The sequence below is a fragment of the Protopterus annectens genome, chromosome 1.part2, assembly GCF_019279795.1.
Source record: "Protopterus annectens isolate FY-2018-M chromosome 1.part2, PAN1.0, whole genome shotgun sequence".
NCBI classification, from domain to species: Eukaryota; Metazoa; Chordata; order Ceratodontiformes; family Protopteridae; genus Protopterus; species Protopterus annectens.
The window spans coordinates 123,264,257-123,281,499 of NC_056727.1; the positions used below are offsets into that span (position 1 = coordinate 123,264,257).

The window sequence follows — 17,243 nt, forward strand, 5'->3', positions numbered from 1 at the left end:
CCCAGGAGGGGTGAGCAGGATACATCACTTAACCCCCCCCTTTCTGCCCCTCAAGTGTTGAGGCTGATAATTGAACCATTGTTGTCTAGGTGGTAGTCAGGGCTCTATCACTTGTGCCACAGAGACAGGCAGTGATTGGACTATTCTTGTTTTCACAGTGGATATTCTTTACCTTCTTCTGTATAAACTTGTATGCTGTTATGCTGGAGTGAGAAAGTAGGTATATGTTGTATGCTTAGACATGCTTTGTGTTCGTCCATGTTGGCAGTATGATGGATTAGCCTATTACCTGGAAAAGGTCCTAATAGTAGGAAATTGATGAGTGGTGATGGCCATGCATGGTGCATGGATGCAGCCTTTAAACCCTTGCCATTCTACTGTGAGTCACCACAGTACTATGGTGGATTAGTCAACTACTAGGAAGAAGTCCTTATGGCAGGAAACCACATTGTGATGACTGGTCCTAATAGCAGGAAACCACATTGGGTTGACTGTTTCATGCACTGTGTGCCTTGATCAGTTTCCATGGAGGAACTTCTGACTGTATATATTAGGGAAGCCTTTAGGCAAACACCATAATTTATCTCGAGAGAAGTAACTTCTTTATAAGGTTCATAAGTTAGTACTAGGCTAACTGCCCTTGCAAGCCATTGTAAGCCTAGCCAATTATCCCTTGTGAGACTCAAACCCTGAACCTTGTGTTTGTAAGGCAAACACCTTAACCATTAGGCCACCCACCCTCAGTATATCAGAGTAAATGAACTGTTGCATCTTTCTTATAAAGCAAGCAAGGGATTCCATACATGACAAATACTGTGTAAATAGCTATCCTATTGCACAATGGTGCTGCAAAAGACTTTCATTGGTCATTGAAGGTCATGTCACCAAAACAGCTGCTACCTTAGCTGTATTCTTTAAAAACACTTTTGTTAATGGTAGACAAGATGTGTGAAACTGCAGACTGAAAAACAATCTCCTATATGTACTTGTCAAATGCAGACCTGAACTGAAAACCACAGATCTGTAAGACATTGTATCATGAATCCCTGCAACTATAATTTCAAGTCAATCTATACAATATATCAAGTCAAGTTATATACCATTAGCAACTGGGAAGGCAGAAGAAACTGACCTAACTTGACTTTTGACTTTGAAATCCAGTTCTAAACAGCCATATGTCATTTCTGTCATTATTTAAAAACATGTTGAAATAGTTTATTTGCATGGCTTCAAATTTGATAAAAGCAGCTAGAAAGAATGCAGTTGTTCCTACTCATTTTCAGTAAGCCAATTGTCTCATTTACTGCTCAAGAAATTCTCAGAAGCCACACCTGATGGTTGCCAGGAGTGTGACTAATCATCCAACGAGTTTGCTGTGAAGACAGAAACACTTTAGTTTTCCTTTTCTGAATTCCTCACACAGTAGTACATTCTTGCTATGAAATACATTCTTTTGAGAGGATATCACCTCGGTGAGAAGGATCTTTGAACTGGAAACCTTAAATGGATACATTTCTTTATGCATCCATTCGTTTGAATGTAATATCCTTGAAGACTAATCCCTTTTTCGTACCTAAAGTGATATATTCCTTCACATTGAATGAAGCTATTTATCTTTCAGTTTTCTTTCCCCACCAACAGAATAAAGGGGAAAGACTCTTGCACACCCAAAATGTTCAAAAGCAAGTTATACTTCACAGTATATCAGAGTAAATGAACTGTTGCATCTTTCTTATAAAGCAAGCAAGGGATTCCATACATGACATATACTGTGTAAATGGCTATCCTATTGCACAATGGTGCTGCAAAAACCTTTCATTGGTCATTGAAGGTCATGTCACCAAAACAGCTGCTACCTTAGCTGTATTCTTTAAAAACACTTTTGCTAATGGTAGATAAGATGTGTGAAACTGCAGACTGAAAAACAATCTCCTATATGTACTTGTCAAATGCAGACCTGAACTGAAAACCACAGATCTGTAAGACATTGTATCATGAATCCCTGCAACTATAATTTCAAGTCAAGAATGACATATTGCTTTGAATATTTTCTAAGTGATATTCTCTATCCCTGCCCCAACCCCAACCCTAACCTTGCAATTTACGTTCCAAAACATCCTTTCCCTAATAGTATTACCGTTCGCACAGATTACACCTGATGGCAGTGTTAGGTTCTTGATCTTTTTTTTTTTTTTTTTTTAATAATTTTACATACACTGATCACAAAAGGAAACCAGTTGTTTTTATTCTGTAATTACTTTAATGTGGAATATGGGCTGTTGGTGTTTTTTGATATTGTGAGTTCAGGGATTTTTTTTTGTATGGAATAATGGGTGTTAGTATTTTTTCTATTTTGTGCATTAAGATTAATGACTATACTTTTGTGTGTGTGTGTGTGTGTGTGTGTGTGTGTGTGTGTGTGTGTGTGTGTGTGTGTGTGTGTGTATTTTACATCTCAATACCTACCACACTGTGTACTGATGGAAAAATAATCTGGTGACTGAGTTACAATGGGGAGTAAGAAGCACAGATCAAGTTGATTGATTTTTGTTGAATGTATCACTGTTTTTCAGCCTGCACTTGTTAAAGAAATGCCATCTGTTTGTTACTGTACTGCTCTTAGGTTGTTTTAACAGTAGTCTGATATTTCCTAACCACCTCTGAAACTGCAGAGGCAGCTCCGAGTTTGACAAAGTTCTCCTGGGGCTGCCAAAATATTTCTAAGTTTTGTAAAGTTTTTCTGTGTTGCACTTCTCTTACATTGTAGACTTTTTTCTGCATTTTGTGAACATTTATCAGGGTTAGTGAACTTATTTCCATGGATTCCTGATACTGGAGGAATTCTGACTTAAATATTAGGAGAAGGCTGCTGGTTTGGACATATGCTGAGGAGGGATGCTGGGTATATTGGGAGAAGGATGCTAAGGCTGGAGCTGCCAGGTAAGAGGAAAAGAGGAAGGCCTAAGATGAGGTTTATGGATGTGGTGAGAGAGAGGACATGCAGGTGGTTGGTGTGACAGAGCAAGTTGCAGAGGACAGCAAGAAATGGAAATATGATCCGCTGTGGCGACTCTTAATGGGAGCAGCAGAAAGAAAAATAAGAAGTTGTAAAGTATTTGTTACTGAACTTGAGCTCAAAACTAGCTCATTTTACATTAAGAGGGTTCTTTTACACTCTGGTGGGAGCAGAGAGCTAATTTAACCCATCCAAGTTGGAAACTGCTGATGGGAGGTTTATTGTGTGTTTATATGATTGGCCTGAGGACTTAGCTGTTGTAAAAGTCTTTCATCCTGCTGGTATAAAAGTGATGCACAAACATGGTTCCCAATGCCTTGTGTATAAGCAAACCTCTCCAGTTTAAAATCCTGTATAGGAAACACTCCCCATAGTCTCCCACTATTCATAGCTGCCATTTTGTGCAGAGGGCAGTACCACTGTAGTTCATTTAATAATATACTACTAAACAATCTCATTTTGACCTTTAAGTGACTCTCCCCTACTGCTTTCCATCTACTAAGGATCTGGTATACTGGATAGACACTTCCCAGTCATCTCTGTTTCGGGCCTGGTGGATATGGGTATCCTGAGGCAGTGTAGTAACTGCCTAATGTGCACTGACAACCATTCATTTTTAAAACAGACAAACAGTGTGTGAGAAATGTAGATACACAATGTCATTGCAGGTAAAGCTCTCACATACACACATGAACACTGCAAACCAGGTTGTTAGCATTACACCCAAAACACTCACTATCAACACTAAGGAACAAACACATAGACCCACATATGCGGAGGTACTCACTTGCAATCTACCCGAACCTCCAAGACCTCCTAAAAGCATCTCTCAGTGGCCCCCTGGACATCCAAAAAAGACAGCACCTCACAAAACACATAACTCTGAAAATCATAGCAGCCCCTCTTCCAAGCCCATAGGGCAACATGCCACACAGCCAAACATTCTAGTTATTGGAGATTCCATTGTAAGACATACTGATGTCCCCTTACCAGGCTAAACAAGGAGAAGATCTCAGTGAGCTGTCTGTCTAGAGCCAGGATCCAACAGATCACACATGCACTTAGGTATTTAAACCACAAGTGCCAGTATGACACTATCATAGTCCATGTGAGCGAAAATGAACTAAGGTGTACCTCACTGAACAATATGAAGATAGACATGATGGAGCCCTCTGAATATATGTCCCAGGCGGGTATGAATCTAGCCTTGAGTAGCATCCTACCTTTAACTTATGATGATGCCATATTACCAGCAAAAAAATGATTGACTTCAACAATTGGCTTAGTTTCTGGTGTCACAACAAGGGGCTCCAATATCTGTCAACCTGGGGAGACATGATCAACAAACCACGATGCTTTGCCAGAGATGGTTTGCACTTGCCACCACTTGGCTTCTGGATATTGGTAAAACTTCATCTATCTCCATAGTGCCTTTTTTTAGGCTGTGCCAAGTTTTTAAACCCTACAAAATAACAAAAATTACTCACAACTACCTAAAGGTACTGGTGTTGAATGCTAAGAGTTTAAATAAAAAACTGCACTCCATGGAAGCACTCCTCACCTTGGAGAATGCAGACATATGTGCAGTCACAGAAACATGGCTCAGAACCATAGAAAGCACCCCAGCTATCAAAGGCTACAATGCCTTTCCCACATTTTGATCCCCCTCAGCTAAGGATAAAACAAAAGAAGGTGGTGTCTCAGTGTTTATAAAGGATGAGCACACTGATAGACTGGTCCAACAACATGACTTACTTGAGCTGCTTCATGCCGAAATAACCATAGGTGCGACCCCATATCATATCCTTGCTACCTACAGATCCCCTAACATGAGTCTGGAAAATCACACTTCCTACCTAAACCTAATGGAATCTCTTATCTTTCTGGGTGACTTCAACTACCCCTCTGTAAACTGGGAGACTTATAAGACCCATAATTCACTTGGTCAGAGTTTTTTGGACTTCCCCAATGCAAACGCCACTAGTTAGCTCCCCAACTAAATATCTTAGACCTAGTACTCATGAACATGGGGGGGGGGGTGCTGCTCCCTCCCATGTATTAACTCCTCCCTGGTAAGATCTGACTATAAAATGATCTCCTTTAGTATTAAAACTAACATAGAATCTCCATCAAGCTCCAACCCTGTTAAGAACTTTGCTAAGGCCAATTACCAAAAACTAAGTGACAGCTTATTAACCTTCCAAGCCCTGCAAACCCGGATGACACTGAGGCCTACTCTGAACTATACACAAAAGCACTGTAAAACCAAATTTATAGCTGAATAGAGGAGGCAGCATCTGTCTGAGTCAAACCTATGATTACTAGCAAAGTAAACCACCAGCATAAATAGACTATTCAACAAAAGGAAAAAAAATCCTCTCCAATGCCAAGAAGGAACAGACAAATCAGTGCAAAAAGACACTCACCAATCTAAACAAACAAATTAAAGAGCTAGTCAAGTCTGCCAAAGCAAACTATGAGGCAAAGATAATCTCCCAGGTGAAAGATGACCATAAGGCTTTTTTTAATTATGTTTGCAACCTGCGAGAAAATGCTCAGCAATATGCCAGTTTAATCATGAATGGCGACACCCAGCCTGAAAGTATAGCAAACCTGCTGGCTGACAAGTTCAGTTCAAACTTCTCCCCCACATCACACCTTAAGAAATACCTGCAACCCCCCAGTCATTATGAGGGGAACAGGTCCTTACCGCTCTCACTAAAGCCAAAACACAGCCTCCATGGGTCCTGACAGCATTTCAAGATATTTCTTAAATAGCTTAAAACAGAATCTATCAGGGCCACTAGAAACCCTCTTTAACCACAGCCTCCAAATGGGCTTTGTCCCAGAGGAATGGAGGACTGCAACAGTTATCCCTCTGCACAAGGGGGGGGGGGCATTAACAGACCTAGGGAACTACAGACCCATAAGCTTGACCAGTTGTATCTGCAAGGTCATGGATAAAATTATCATGGACCTGATCAATAATGACATACAAGCTCTCCAAAAACTGGACCAGACCCAATCTGGCTTTGTCAAAAGGAGGTCTTGCCTGCTTAATCTGGTGGACTTCTTTAGGAAGGTCACCAGGGCCATGGATGAGGGTAAAACAGTACACACTGCTTATCTAGACCTGGCCAAAACTTTTGACACAATCCCCCACTCAGGGATCATAGATAAACTTACTCAGTTAGGCATAAACCCTACATCATCAGTTGGATAGCCAAATGACTTACTGACAGGACACATGTTGTCTAGATAGGTGAATCCACTTCTGACAAGAAACCTGTTACTAGCGATGTCCCAAAGGGCTCATTCTTGAGACCCCTCCTGTTTAATATATACTTCTCTGAAGTAAAGGCCAATGTTGGGGGTCTCTGGCTCACCAAGTTTGTTGACGACTGCAAGCTGGGAGCAATCATTGAATCCCCAAATGATGTCGACATCCTACAAACAGGCCTAAAAATGACTGGTACTAAAGCCATGGTCTGAGACTAAATGCTAAAAAATGCATAATCATAACCTTCAGTAAATCATAAATCCTTGCAAATTATAATATTAATTAATAGCACACCCATAAAAGTAGACCCAGTGGTGAGGGACCCAGGAACACAGCTAGGTGTTTTAGTAACCTAAACATTGACCACCAGGTAGCTACAGGGGTGAGGAAAGCCTTCCATGTGTCTCAGCTTATAAGTAAAGGCATGGCATCAAGATCAAAGGGTCACAGTGCCATTGTACTTGGTCCTCATCAGGCCCATAATTGAGAACAATACTCCCTTCTGCATGTACCTAACCAGGGACTTGCACCAAATGGAATGGCCTCAGAGGTTTCTCACTAAAAAATATAAAGTGTAGGACAAATGTCTTATGCGGACTAATGGCCCTATCCCTTTACTCCATCTCATATTGTGTACTGAGAGGGGACTTATACTCGACATACAAGGCATTCGCTGATCTAGCTCTAATGAAAATGAAACATGTTTACAAGAAAAATTATACAAGGGTAACACATTCCATGGATCTGAACCTTATTTCTGAGTCTAACAGAACTTGCTGAAACCACATCTATGGAACAAACGTCCCAACTTCGTAAAACAAAGCGTGTTCCTCACTCTCTTCAAAAATAATTTGAATAAATGGATGGGGAACCATATATTCACTTCTAGGGTACTGCCCATGTCCCTTATGGACAGAGGCAGTCTGTAAAATGACTCAGGGCTCCAGCACCCAAAGACCCACTACTCTGATACTACCCTATCCCATGTATGGGGAATTAAGATATAATACTGGCATATCTTGGGTATTATTGGCTAGGCTTGTAAAAGCTCTTTTGCTTACAGGTGATTTCTAGGCTAATAGCAGATGAAGTGTCCCACTGTTGCATGAACCCTTTTATGTCTCTTCTGAAAGTCTACAGCATCAAAGACAGTGCCACAACTAACAAATGTATGGGATAAGCATACAGGAATGTTAGCAGTAATGGAAAAGGATGAAAAAAGGAGAGAAATAATGATGTTTGTCAGATAGCGTAAACATTAGAAAGAAATACTATAGTTAGGAATGCCTTAACAAACACATATACATCAATTAATCATTATTTGCTTTCCATTTGTTGTCTCATTAAATGGCATTGATTGAGAATTATTTGGACTAGACATAGTTGCTGCTTTTAGTAAAGCTATGTACATTTTTATGGTATGACTCTAAAAATGCTAAACAGTGCTTACAGTTATTTTGTGAGAAAGACTAAGTACATTACAGCTGTTTTTTTTAATTACAGATCGTGATGCTTTGAACACAATGGAATTGTCAACAGATGACAACCAGAGCTGTCACTTCAGTTCATTATCCTGGAGATCTTCAGTCCTCCCTTCGATCATTAGTGAAAGTAAAAAAGATTTTATTAACAACATTTCTGAACAAATAAAGACTGAACTCCAGAAGACAGACTGCCCAGATAAAGGACCTGATGAGCAGCGATACATAGTTTACAAACATGCATTTGATAAGGTATTTATATTTTTCACTGTAATTATTAATCTGTTGTATATCAAGTCTGATTAAAAACACTCCTCATAATAAGTGCCTGTTGTGTCCTCACAAGTGGTGCAAAATGGGTATTCTTTTTTTAAATGTCTGAGCATTAAACCATTTCCAAATAATAGAACAATATAAATGTAAATCATAACACATAATAAAGGTATATTTTTTTAGCCAATGATGGTGGCCTAGGGGGATAAAACTCTTACTATGGCCCAGATAACCTGACTTCAGCTAGGGGCATAGGTGCTTGATGTCGCTGGCAGGGAGTATATATAGGCCCATCTTGAGGGAAGGTTAGCATGGAGCTGGCCACATACTACCATTATCCCTCTGACATGGAGCAGTGACTCAGAGGGATGGGAAAGTGCAGAAGCATATACTCACAAGGAGAGGACATTGTGGGCCACAGCAATGACATGGTTAGCAGCTCCCCCTGCTGAGAGAGTGGGGTTAAACCTTCCAAATGCTTTTATCTCTGTGATGCCACTAGGAGCACAAAACACCCTCCTAGCTGACTGACTGATGGCTCATCCATTGACATCTGTTACCTCAGCACTGAGTAGAAGGCTTGATCATTGGCAGGCAGAAGGGCAAGAATCACCTAAGGGAAAAAAATAAACAGAGTGTTTGGAGAAGGACAGTATTTATCATAACATATCTAAAGGAGTGATTTAGGAATAGATTTATGAACCAAAATAACCAATCACTGTGCTCAAAGATTTCAACACTTTATTAGCAGTAAAATATTAAAGGCTTTCATCCCCTATTATATCTGGGACTTCATCAGAACAATACAATCCTTAGGTTCATTCTTTTTAAAACTTCCAGTCAATTCACATGTTCACAACCTACCAGTTCCACCCTTCCATCATTGCATACAAAATAAATCTTAAAAATGAACTAGATAAAAGCTTTGCTCCATTACACCTCTAGATATTACCCATGAATAAATAGTCCACCAATACAAAAATGTAATACTGTAATAACAACATAAAACATGCACATTTTAAATCCATCAGTTAAAAAAAAACATTGTGAGTGATGTTCATGATAACCAAATTTAGGTTGCATAACTAAATTTATCACTAAATTAAAACAAAGAGATTGTATTTTTACTATATTATTAATGAAAACACTTGGGCGGCCACGGTGGTGCAGCGGTTAGCGTTGCCGCCTCACAGCAAGAGGTTCTCCGGTTCGATTCTCGGCTGGGGTGCCTTCTGTGCAGAGTCTGCATGTTCTCCCTGTGGTTGTGTGGGTTTCCTCCGTGTGCTCCGGTTTCCTCCCACATCCCAAAGACATGCTGTAGGTGGATTGGACACTCTAAATTGGCCCTAGGTGTGAGTGTGTGCATGTGTGTGCCTTCTGTGGAAGGTTGGGCGCCGGGCTGGCAACTCGACAGCGTAAAACTCCACTGCCAATCATGAGTGGACATGTGATCCGCTGTGGCGACCCCTAACCGGGAAAAAGCTGAAAGAAGAAGAAGATTAATGAAAACACTTCCATTCAATCTAGGTGCTTTAACTGCTTTAATTTTCAATTGCCATTGCAGTTATTTAATTTCTAACAACACTTTTCATGGTCCTCCCCTTGGATCTTGTTTAACTTTTTCCTACACAGAAAATAAAAAAGCATACTCAGGTGCCTCCTCCACATTTTTGTATAGAGCATTGTATTCTTGTCTCCTGTTTATATCATAAATGTGTTCATAAATTCTCTCTCAATGCCCTTTGCCTTCTGAATATAGTAATTTAGCACATTTGAAATTATGCTATATAAATCATTCCTTCTCTCCCATAGTGGTTGTAATTCTTACTTTTAACAATTCCATACCCTTCAATAACAATACTGTCTTCTTCCTAAATAAATACACATGGTTTACAGGTTCCATATTTATATGTCCCATATGTTCCCATATAAATGATATCCTCCATCTTAGTTTTTTCCATTAAATATTTAAAAGTCAGAGTCTTTTCTATAAATAATTCACCTGTTAATTTAAATTGATACTTATTTACGTTAATAAACATGCCAATTCTTAATAATAATGTTGTTTTATGTCATAAACATCAGAGTTGCATGTAAATACCATGGCTTTACTAAAATCTTTACCCCTACTCAAGCCCATGTTTTTTCGTCCAACATAATTTTCCCCCTCAACAATGGGGCATATATCCCTTTTATCCCTTTTTTAGTATGTCTGTGAAAATTCCTTCCATAAAACATTCCTGACACCCCCTTGTACTTAGCATTTCTCTTAACTTTTTTGACTCTCCACTAAAAACCTATCCTGTTGTGATATCATGTGAGCTAATCTAACCAGCTGTCCTTAACCAAGGCTTTATTTTTTTGAAACCGTGCTGGCAACTGTCAATTGGAGTAGAGAATTAGAATATGTCAGTTTTCTAAAAATGTTAGAAATAAATTTTTATTCACCAAATCCTTTGTAATCTTATCATCCAAATAACACCATCTTTCATTGGATGCTACCATGGTGCATTTAAGAAAATCTGTAATATTATTAATGTATTTAAACAAATCGTCCAATATTTCCTTGGTATCTATACAAAAATACAAATATCATCCAGAAAGCATCCATATAAATTCCATGCATTTTAAAACTACAATTTAAAATATATATTTCCAATTCCATCATTACAATATTCACAAACATGGGGTACATGCTGCCCCTATTGCTACCTCTGTCTTTTGGTGAAAGAAGAATACTTTGGAGTAAATAAAAATATTTCATACATTACCTTAAAATATTAATCTTCATGTTGTCTAAATAACTACATTCATTGACATAAACATTAAAGCCATTCTAAAGCTTTTCTGTGTGGAATCACAGAAAAAAGTACTTTAACGTCTATTGCCATTATTGTCGTAATTATCACTTTGTCATCATACAGATCAGATGTTATTTTCTTCAAAAAAAATCTCACAAATCCTTAAATACATGCTGAACTTCATCTGTCATCCCTTTTAGTTGTATCTGGAACACTAGTTACAGGAACGGTAGGAAACATGCTTACAGTTTTTTATTTTTACAGAAAAGTAGCAAAAACAGTAGTAAAAACAATTCACATGCAGTGCAAGCTAGCACACTTGAGTATGCAGCAGTATTAGACCAAACACAGTTTAAAACATGCAATTAAATTAAAAAGGACTAAAAGCAAGTGCAGAAAGAGTTTACTAGTTAGAATGTGGTAAAGAGATGGGACTGGGGGAGTGTCCCAGATCAAATTTACAGTGGGGCGGGCAACTGCAAAAGCCACCAAATTTAAACTACAAAGCAAAAATAGGGAGGGTGGGTGGGACAAAACAGTTTCAACAGAGATCTAAGCAGCAACTAACAGTACAAACTCTAAAACCAAAAAAATATACTCGGCTCTGTATATTTGCAGATAGTCCGGAAGGCAGTCTCTCAAAACACAGGTTCCAGCAATTAAATTATTGTATTATTATTATAATGGTTCAACTCTTAGGGGTGTGTTGTCAATATGTTAGTTACCAGGGGTGGATAACTTCCTGAAGGATACCGTTGTGCTTTTCTTGGTATTTATATTTAGTCCATGGCACTGACACCATTTATTTGTCTGTGTCAGCCCTTCCTGGAGAACATTTGTTGGGTGGGGGATTCTGTGACTGCTCCTAATTTGCAATCATCTGCAAATTTAGGCAGCCAGAGGCTGTTGACATTAGCCTTGACTTCAGAGAAGTAAATGCCAAAAAGGAGCAATCCCAGGACTGATCCCTGATGGAGTCCACTTGTGACTGGCCTCTTTGTAGAGGTGGACTCCCCAATTCTAACTTCCTGGGTCCTGTCTTGAGCCAACTGGCTATCCACTGTGTGACATAAAGGTTTACACCTAACCTCTTGAGTTTGTCAACGATGGCCGGATGAGGTAGTGTCAAGTTCCTTGGCAAGGTCAAAGTAGGCAGTGTGAACCATTTTGCCCTCATCCATTACTTTGGTGACCTTCTCAAAGAAGTCCACCAGGTTGAGTAGGCATGACCTGCCCTTGATGAAACCAAACTGAGTTGGATTCAGTCTGCAGGTTTCCTATATTATTGATCATTTCCATGATAATTTTTTACATGGCTTTGCATATGAGACCAGTGAGTCTTATGGGTCTGTAGTTTCCTGGGTCTGTAGATGGCCCACCTTTGAGCAAAGGGATGACCATTGCTATTCTGCATTCATGAGGCATGAAGCCTGTTTGGAGGCTACATTTAAATAACAATTCCAGAGGGCCTGATAGGTGATGTTTCATGCTGTTTAGAAGGCATCCTGGGATATTGTCTGGGCCCATTGATGCAATCAGTGTTGTTGGCCTTAGACAAAGCATGAAGGATCTGTTCCCTAGTAATAGCAGGGGGAGTTACATTTGATGCTGTTTCCTGAGGGAAGGTTGAGAGGGAGAGAGAGAGGGAAAGTTTGAGATTAATTTGTCAGCCAGTATGTTTGCTATATCTTCTGGCTCAGTATAAGTGGCTTCATTAACAATGAGGTCTGCACACAGTTGTGTATTGCCTTTGAGGTTGTGGACATAGCTAAAGAATGCTTTGTGGTTGTCCTTGGCCTGTGAGACCAAATTTACCACAAATTTATCTTTGGTAGACTTTATTTGTACTTTAAATGTTTTGTTTAGTTTGAGAGCGCTTTTATCCTGCTGGGTGCTGCACCTCTTAATTTTTACCATGATTTTTGTCCTTCTGTTATACAACCTGTTGATGTTGTGATTCCACCAGGGTGGCTTGTTTTTTGAGTTAGTTCTGTACTTCTTCCTGCTGGGTACAACTGCCTCTATGCAGCTATTAACATGTTTGTATAGCATTTCTGTGAACCGTTTCACACAGGCAGCAGTGCTCTCGGGGTTTATGGGAACTTGAATTTTTTCTAGGAAGTTAGTCTTAAAGTAGTTCCTGAATATTACAGGGTTATCTGGGGTTCCAGGTTTTATTTTTACTTTAAAAGAAATCAATTTGTGATCGACCTCACCAGAATAGACATTACACTAGGGAGTGTGCAGCATTCTCTCATATTAGTGAGGACCAGATCCAGTATGTTTGCACCCCTGGTTGGTATATTGGCAATCTGATCCAGGGAGTTTATATTTACAAAATCCAGGAATCTCTGTGCCTGTATGTTTTATGTCATATATGATTCCCAATTAATAGTAGAATAATTAAAGTGAATATGATATTGGGTTGGATGGTAAGTGTTTCCAATAAGTTGAAATATTTATTATGGGTTTCCTTGGTCATAGAGGGGCCCGATAGCTTGCAAGGAAGTGGTATGGGATGTTGCCTATAGTGATTTGAACATGGAGAAGCTCAAATGCATTGTCCTGTTTGACCAGCCTTGAGGCATATTTATTTTTGACGTAAAATGAGATACCTCCACCTTTAATACTTGTCTGTGTAGTAGCTGGTCTAAATGAAGATATAGTATAAAAAAGAACTTGTCACTTACTCTGGAAAAAGCTTTTGCTGTATCAGTTGCAAAAGCAAATATTTACATATGCTTGTAGTAGGTTGCTATTAACAGTGATTCTAGATTTTAGATTGTGTGCCCATACACTAAAAACTTATCAAGATTCATTAAGGTAATAGGATGATCATTTTCTGTGTGGGTCAGATAAGTGTCTGAATGACAGCTGCATTTGATTAATGAAATGATCTGAAATACGTTTCTCTTGAATAGCCTTGAATATTCTCTATAATACTTTGGAGATTTTTCCTGCAAGCATTTTATAAAATATAAAAGTATAGCAGTCTTGCATGAGATATTTGTTTTGCTTTAGACTCATTATTATGTCATATATTTCATCCATAGTTACCATCTACAAAAAAATTAAAGTGGTCTGGAAAACTAGCAGGAATTTTACTAAAATTAGAAGCATTGATTTTAACTTATCAAGGTTGCAGAATCTATCATTTGAAAACCTTTAAAATGCCTTAAGTTTTAATGCATTCTCTATCTTCAGCTTTTCTTTGAGAAATAAATTACTTTGCTTAGTTGGTCTATCTTAAATAGGCAGGAAGATAGAGCTTGTGACCATTCTAATTTTGATACTAAAGATTTGGCTTCCAGTTAATTTTGCCTGGAATTATTATAATTTTATTACTTACTGTTTTTTTTTTTATTTAAACCTTTAATTTATAAATTCAATTATGATTTATTATTAAGCTATTTGTAATGAGAAGTTGTGTTAGTTAATTAAACATATCTTTGACTGTTAGCAATGCCCTTCTATATCAAGTTTAATATTAGTATTACTTAAGCAGTTTCATTGTTCTTCCAAATGCATGTGAACTCCATTTAACTGTATTATACTTAGATTTATTCTCATTGAAAATGAGTCTTATTTTTATTAAAAGCTAGCATTAGAGTTATTGCTGAATGGTCTGAAAATATCTGTTATCAAAAACCACATCTGTCTCTGTGGTGCAAAAGGGATGAAACCCTTACTGCAGCTCTGACACCAAAGGAACTGGGCAGGGACAGCAAAGAGTGAAGGGACATGGCCTGCTCACATCTCCTGGGGGAGGGGGAGTGAGCAACCACTTGGGGAGCGCACAGAGAAATGAAATTTCTCCAGTGGTGTCCTGGTAAACCACTTCCCATACTTGAGGGGAAGAGGTGGGGCTGTTTGCTGGCAATGTCCCTTGTGGAACTGTGGAATGATAAGTGCAGACAGTACACTGCATGTCCCCCTTCTGCTTCACAAGCAATGTAGACACTGTGGAAATGTGGAGCCAAATAGAAATCCCTTGACACACCCCTAATGTCTGTCTAAATGACAATGTCTTTCAGATGATCTTGGTTCCAATGATGGGGAATGAGTGGCCTGATTGACCCAGAAGAGGCTGATGGTCAACAGGTAGTAGGAGCAAACAGTGTTTAAAGAAAAAAACACATTTTTTACCAAAGGGATAAAGGTTGTAGCTAATGAGTAGAAATTAATGCAGAGCCATGATTATGAGATGAGAAATGCAAGTAAATTCTCTTTTACAATGAAATAAATAGTTAAATGGGTCTGTCAAGCCAAATGTTTCCATTAAATCATCACTAACATTAGATTTTTAAGTATATCTAGGATGAGAAGTTACATTTTTATCTTGTATTTGATCAATGTCCATGTTCCTATCAGCAGAGATAAAAAGTAATGTCTGCTAAACTTCAAAATAATTGTATTAAACATTAAACTCATTATTAAATCAGACTTCCTGGGGTGGCCACGGTGGTGCAGCGGTTAGCGTTGCTGCCTCACAGCAAGAGGTTCTCCAGTTCAATTCTCAGCTGGGGTGCCTTCTGTGCAGAGTCTGCATGTCCTCCCTGTGGTCGCGTGGGTTTCCTCTGGTTTCCTCCCACATCACAAAGACATGCAGTAGGTGGATTGGACACTCTAAATTGGCCCTAGGTGTGAGTGTGTGCATGTGTGTGCCTTCTGTGGAAGGTTGGGCACTGGGCTGGCAACTCAACACCGTAAAACTCCACTGCCAATCATGAGCAGACAGATGATCTGCTGTGGTGACCCCTAACCGGGAAAAAGCCGAAAGAAGAAGAAGATTAAATCAGACTTCCTAATACAGGTGCATAAGTATTTAATATTAAAACTGGTTTCGGCAAACCATTTCAACTAAGTATAAGACAACAGTGTCAGCCTTGTGGATCATAACAGACTGGACATTTTTCTAAATGTCATAACCTTTTAACTGATATATCAACCCTCTCATTTTCCTCCAAAAGCCCAGCTTTTGTTATAGCCTTCATTTAATTCTTCTTAATACCAGGTCACTGGCTAGCTTAACACTGTTTTGAAGTGTCAGAGCTATTTGACTAGGAATGTTGTAAAAAAGATGAAAAAAATCATATTTTTCAAAGGTGTTCCCTTCAAATGACATAACATAAAATACAAAAGGCATGTTTAACTAAGAAAAAAGGAGTAAATATAACATTGTTTTCATGTCTCTATATTCAGCTACAACTTTGTAAAGGTGCACTATAATGATAGATTATAACATTCAGATATGGAAATCCTTGGAGCACAACTATATTTACAACTTTAAAGCAAAATGTATTACCTATCATATCTGGATCAGCCATCCATTCTTCTTTTTCTGTGAGACTTTTATTTTTGATTCTAGTAATTATTACGCTAAACTATACTAAACTAAACCGTGATTCCTTCCCAAGTACTTCCTGGCATAACCCATGCAAACCACATCTTAGATAAGGTTCTGTAATAGGACAACACATAACTTAAAATAATTTACTAACTAATATCACAAATACTATTTAAACACATTCAACAACATCTAAGCTATATATGACACACAATACCTCTAGCTCCCCTTCAATAGCAGAAGACCTGCAAATATTTCTGTGTGGATTTTTTTTTTCTGGAAGTTAGACCATGTGAAAATAATGACAGTATGTTCTATTATCCTTCTTTACATTTGGCATATACATAGTGTCTTCAGACCTGCCAGCTTATTTTATCTCTTCAGATAATGCTGTGTTCTATACCAGATTCACAAGCTTTTTGAAGAACATTCAGTCAGATATGGAAAGGTCTGCTTTAAATGCCTTTCTACAGCAAACAAACAACAACAACAAAGTTTCAGTTTCAATTATTGAATAATGACTTCACTGTAGTAAATGTGGAAGCCATGTTCAAACAGTCGGAGAAGAAAGCTTTTGTATACAAGACCTTCTGGGAGTCTAAGGTTATGTAAATTTCCCTTAAGGTATTAATGAGAAAGATGTCATTTTCACAAACTGAAGGAACTGTTTAAAAACATTAGATTAAATATACTTTATTATTCAACATAACATTATAGGAGGAAACTGAGACTTTAGTTTTCAAAATCACTAGAACCCCAACACTAGTGATGCTTCACTAGAATTAATAAGATATTTTCTGATGCTATGTCCCATGAAATTAAAGTCTAGGAAGATGAAAAAAAAATCATGACCAAAAAGACTATGAACAGGGCAGATTGTATATCTTTGACTTCTGAGATGTAAACAATCCAGTCTGAATTAGCAGTGCAAAAGATTAATTGGAATGTGAACCATCCCATGCAGATGATAATTTTTTAGAAGAATATTCTGCCTCTGAGAAGATCATTCAAACTGACAGCCAAATTCAGCAGGAGTTTCCAACAA

At 38.4% G+C, this 17,243-nt stretch overlaps 1 protein-coding gene across 2 annotated transcripts in view; it reads left to right on the forward strand.

Moving 5' to 3' along the window:
* The window catches only part of CLHC1 (clathrin heavy chain linker domain containing 1), a 1,972,328-nt gene that overhangs the window by 226,870 nt on the left and 1,728,215 nt on the right, over positions 1–17,243 (forward strand). For both annotated transcript variants that reach the window (XM_044055182.1, XR_006362617.1), the window contains exon 2: positions 7,800–8,029. In XM_044055182.1, coding sequence (XP_043911117.1) covers positions 7,820–8,029 — 210 coding nt within the window. In that variant the 5' untranslated portion in view covers positions 7,800–7,819. The remainder of the gene's footprint in view (positions 1–7,799; positions 8,030–17,243) is intronic.